The sequence below is a fragment of the Gavialis gangeticus genome, unplaced genomic scaffold, assembly GCF_001723915.1.
Source record: "Gavialis gangeticus isolate Ggan-Ray unplaced genomic scaffold, GavGan_comp1, whole genome shotgun sequence".
NCBI lineage: Eukaryota > Metazoa > Chordata > Crocodylia > Gavialidae > Gavialis > Gavialis gangeticus.
The window spans coordinates 49,543,921-49,548,369 of record NW_017728993.1 but is presented as its reverse complement, the minus strand read 5'-3'; the positions used below and the strand labels follow the sequence as shown (position 1 = coordinate 49,548,369).

The 4,449-nt window shown below is 39.2% G+C and overlaps 1 protein-coding gene across 2 annotated transcripts in view; it reads left to right on the top strand.

Moving 5' to 3' along the window:
* Positions 1 to 4,449, top strand: part of COL11A1 (collagen type XI alpha 1 chain) — a 334,641-nt gene that overhangs the window by 321,429 nt on the left and 8,763 nt on the right. For both annotated transcript variants that reach the window (XM_019501723.1, XM_019501722.1), the window contains exons 64-66: positions 1,439 to 1,551; positions 2,375 to 2,443; positions 3,398 to 3,631. In XM_019501723.1, the coding sequence (XP_019357268.1) occupies positions 1,439 to 1,551; positions 2,375 to 2,443; positions 3,398 to 3,631 (416 nt within the window). The remainder of the gene's footprint in view (positions 1 to 1,438; positions 1,552 to 2,374; positions 2,444 to 3,397; positions 3,632 to 4,449) is intronic.

The following is a 4,449-nucleotide window of genomic DNA, read 5'->3' as shown; positions in this document are numbered from 1 at the left end:
GGGGGGGGGGGCATGTGTCCCCTGGATCTGTGTGCAAGGTGAGGGTGGGCTGCCTGCTGTGGGTGAGGCTATGGGCAGCGCTGGGCCATTCCCTGAAGAGACTGGGCCAGGGCTGCACTTGGGGTAGGTGGGGCAGGTGGCAGCACTGCTGGGAAGAGGGTTTATGGGGGGGCCTACAGCCAACCCAAAATTTGCCATAGCCCCCCACCCCTCTTCCAGTGCTGCCCACACCATACCACCTAGCCCGACCATAGCCCTGGCCCAGCTACACCTGCCAGGAAGAGCCCATTGTCACCCCTGGCTCCAAGCATGCAGTGGTAGCCCACCCTCATCCTGTGCACAGTTCTGGGGGGGACGTGTCCGTGCCATGCCTCCCCTGGGGGTGCACAGTGTTGGAAGCTGTGCCTCCCATTCCCCATACCCTGCAGACAAGCTGATCATGGCTCCGTCCCACACACACTCCAGCTGTGCATCGCCTGCTCATGCCCTTGCCCCTCATTTCCTCCCTCACTGTGGGGGCTTCGATCTGCACCCCCATGCCCCTTCCCTCCCCCTGCTTCCCCCTCCCACAAACTTACCAGCCAGATACTACTTTTGGAGTTGCTGGACTACATATCGGCAATCCAGACCAGTATCAAGTAATATGGCTCATTAATAATCAGCCATTGGTATTGGCCCCAAAAATCTTTATTGGTGCACCCCTAGCTTAGATAATATAATGGTTGAAATATCTGAATCTGTGACAGTTTTATTAATGCTGCAACTACAGATAAGCAAGGTAGGGTGGAAATAGGGGCAACAGTCTGATCTCATAGTGGACCTGACACCAGGGATGGGAGAGAAAGTCACTGTGTACTTACAGTCTCCAAAAAATGCTCACCTTGGCTAATACAGTGTGCGCCACCCAGAATACAGGGTTATGCATAAATGGCATAACCCAGTATTTAGACCTCATACTGCTACTGGAAGATAGATCCTTAACATTGTTACTATCTGTTTTTCTTGCAATATGTTGAAATATTTTGATTATTCTATGATCTAAAAGATCTGACACCACAAAAGTAGAAATGCATGCCTCATATGCATCTTTTCTTTTCCTTGTAGTGGAACTGTGAAGACTGCAAAATAGTTTAGCCTCTTGTGATACTCGCATGTAGTTCCTCAAAAAATGTACCAGAAACATTCAGCAGTTACAGCTTGAAACAAAATACAAAAAGAAAGAAAGAAGAAAAAATAGATTTGGATGCTGTTTTATCCTTTAAAAAATATCAATAAAAGAAAAAAACAAACAAATTGAAATTGTTAATTCTCAGCCTTGAAGATAGAAGAATTATATCGTTTCAGCTGAAAATCTTTTAGAGCAGCATTAGATGGCAGTAAAACATGACTCTTTTAAATATATCGTTATTGGAAGCAAATCCTTTATCTTTCATTTTAGGTGAATATTGGATTGATCCTAACCAGGGCTGCTCTGGAGACTCCTTCAAAGTGTACTGTAATTTCACAGCAGGTGGGGAAACTTGCATCTATCCAGATAAGAAATCTGAAGGAGTAAGTACCAATCTGCATTTTGGGTTGACCGTTGTCAGTTCCTACTCTGCTGTTGCAATACTGAACCAAACAGGAAAATTAGACTTTCACAATTTCTGTTTATGTCTTTCTTACAGACTAATTATTACTTTTGTATTTGCATAAACATGGATAAAGCAATGAAATGATACACATAGTTAACAAGTAGCCACTTTATTTTTCCTTTGCTCAGATTTTTTATGCACCTGCTTGCTAGCTAAACTTCTGCTGTATCTCAGGATGTAACACAGCTGTGCAGCCATTTTTAATGATAGCATAAGCATTAGTCTGGCATCTAAAAGATAAACTTTTTTGTCAAATTCTACACTTTCTTGCCACTTAAGTCTCATTAAAACCTTTGCAAGATGCGCATAGAACATTATCTGTAGAATCTGATAAGAGATCCACACTCACAGGAATAAATGGCAGGGAGCAAGTAGTGAAGAAGCAGATTCATCTTTTAATGTCAGTACCAGTTCAAACTCCTATTTTAGACATCCTGTGCTAGAGCGTTATTACCAGTATCTTATCTGAGTGAACCTGAATCTTAATAGGTAACCATACTCTTTTTCCTCTTATAAACAGAAATAATCTCATTATTTTTAATTCAGTTAGAGTAAACTAATATATAGGCATTGTACCTCTGTCTAAACAAAGTAGCCATTTTTAGAGATGTGTGTGTGTGTCTTGACAAACTTTTTAAAGTTCAATACCTCAGGAAAGAAAGATTCATTTTATAGTTCTTAAACATTTTTCTTTCTTACTTGTATTTTAAACACTTATATTCCATGCTTCTTCAATACAGGTAAGAATTTCAACATGGCCAAAGGAGTATCCAGGAACCTGGTTTAGTGAATTTAAGAGAGGCAAACTAGTAAGTAGTCATCTCTTTGTATAGTCGTTCACAGACAAGGTACATGCTGCTAATGATGAATATTCACCAGTGATCTTGATTATATAAATGCTAAAAGCAATTTAGTCAGCTCCATTGCCTGCCCTATGCTCTTCCATCTACTACTCTGCAAATATAGCAACAATACCAGTGGCAACTCTATAGTTGATGACTTTACTCTCAGTGCTAGCAAACTTCACACCATCATAGAGCTTTTGCAGAGCAACTTGAGTGCAGCTCTTATGCCCTATCCAAGAAACTGAAATAGATTTGAGCATCATTAAATGAGTAGTGTATTTTCTTGCATACTACATGTGCCCAAATAAGACATGCACCTTGTTTTGCAAACAACTAATGAAACAGATTTTTCCAGAATTGTGCGTGAAAGATAACTTCATGAAGCAGCTGGCTTGCTCTCAATCAGTTCACTGTCAGCTTCAGACAAAAGGTAGAGGTTCTACCCTCTACTCATTCAAAAGTTACTCTTAATTTAGTAGTGGCTGTGAGAGGGTTAAAACTGGATTCTGCCTCTGCTGGCAGGAAAGAGGAGAAAAAAACTCCTGGCACCTATTACAGGGCATCCTCACTTCCATCCCAATGCAAAAATCAGCTTTCCCACTGAAGACGTGTGCTGGAATTTTAGAGGGCTGATATTTAGGGAAAAGGTAGGTAGGGTATGCAAAGAAATATGATATAATAAGAATATAGTCACCATTAAATGATTCCAGAATAATTTTCTATTGCAAGCTTATGGAATATAGAAGGGAGGGTTCTCTGTATGGCTACAATAGGATGCAGCTTAAATGTATAGTTTCATGTCTTAATTCTTTACAAAATGTAGTATAAAATCAGCAAACTATATTCAACTGATTTTTATATTTTTCTCTTTTGAATTTTAGTGAACCAAATGTTCATGTGCCTACTTATATTTTTCAGCTTTCCTATTTGGATGTTGAAGGCAATGCCATTAATATGGTCCAAATGACATTCCTTAAACTACTGAGTGCTTCTGCAAGACAAAATTTCACTTACAACTGTCATCAGTCAGTAGGTTGGCATGATGCATCATCTGACAGCTATGACAAAGCGCTGAGGTTCTTAGGATCAAATGATGAAGAGATGTCTTATGACAACAATCCTTACATCAAAGCTCTTCATGATGGTTGTGCAGTAAGTATAGGCTCAGAATATTCTTTTGTACTTTAATATGACAGGTTAGTTTAATAATCCAAACAGGTCCTTCTTATGCCAGCTTCCTTTGGAGAAAAGATTTCCAAAGGTTTTATTTTTAATAGTCTGCCATTTCAGTAGATTTTAACTACAGTGAATTAGTCCCTTATTTCAATTTCATGAAACTATTGAGAAAAAAGTAATAACCATATATCAAGCAATATCAAGGGTAGGAGCTCTCGTCTAATTTCAGGACAATGCCAGTATCTTGAAATTAGACATTTCTTATTGTAGATATAATGGAGAAGTAGTAGAAAATAAGCATCACTGAAAGAGGCATCACACTGATGGAATATATTTACAGTCCAAATCAATTGATGCAAGGGAAGAATATAATGTAAGGTAGCAAAAACATGTATCAGGAATCTGTACCATGCATCCAAGGCCTGTGAATCAATTAATTTGACATGTGGCATTGTTTACCTAGAATAGGAATAGCAGAAATAAAATCCAGGTAAAGGGCAGAGAACCCACACTTCTTGCAGCCCTCCTAGTGCCAGTTGGTGTGTTTCACACATACACCAGCTATCTAATCATCTCTTGAGCAAGGTATTTGGTCTCCAAAGGCATAATAATATTTGTTATCTTCCTTCGTCAGATGCCATGTTTTAATACCAATTTTTTTTTTGCCATGAGTTATCTAAGAGTATATCGAGGTATATAACACTAATCACTGTGATGATTATATACCACTGAGAGAGCTAAGCATTTTAGAGATAATTATAGAGAAGCATGTGATAAAAGAAGCAAGTATCAGT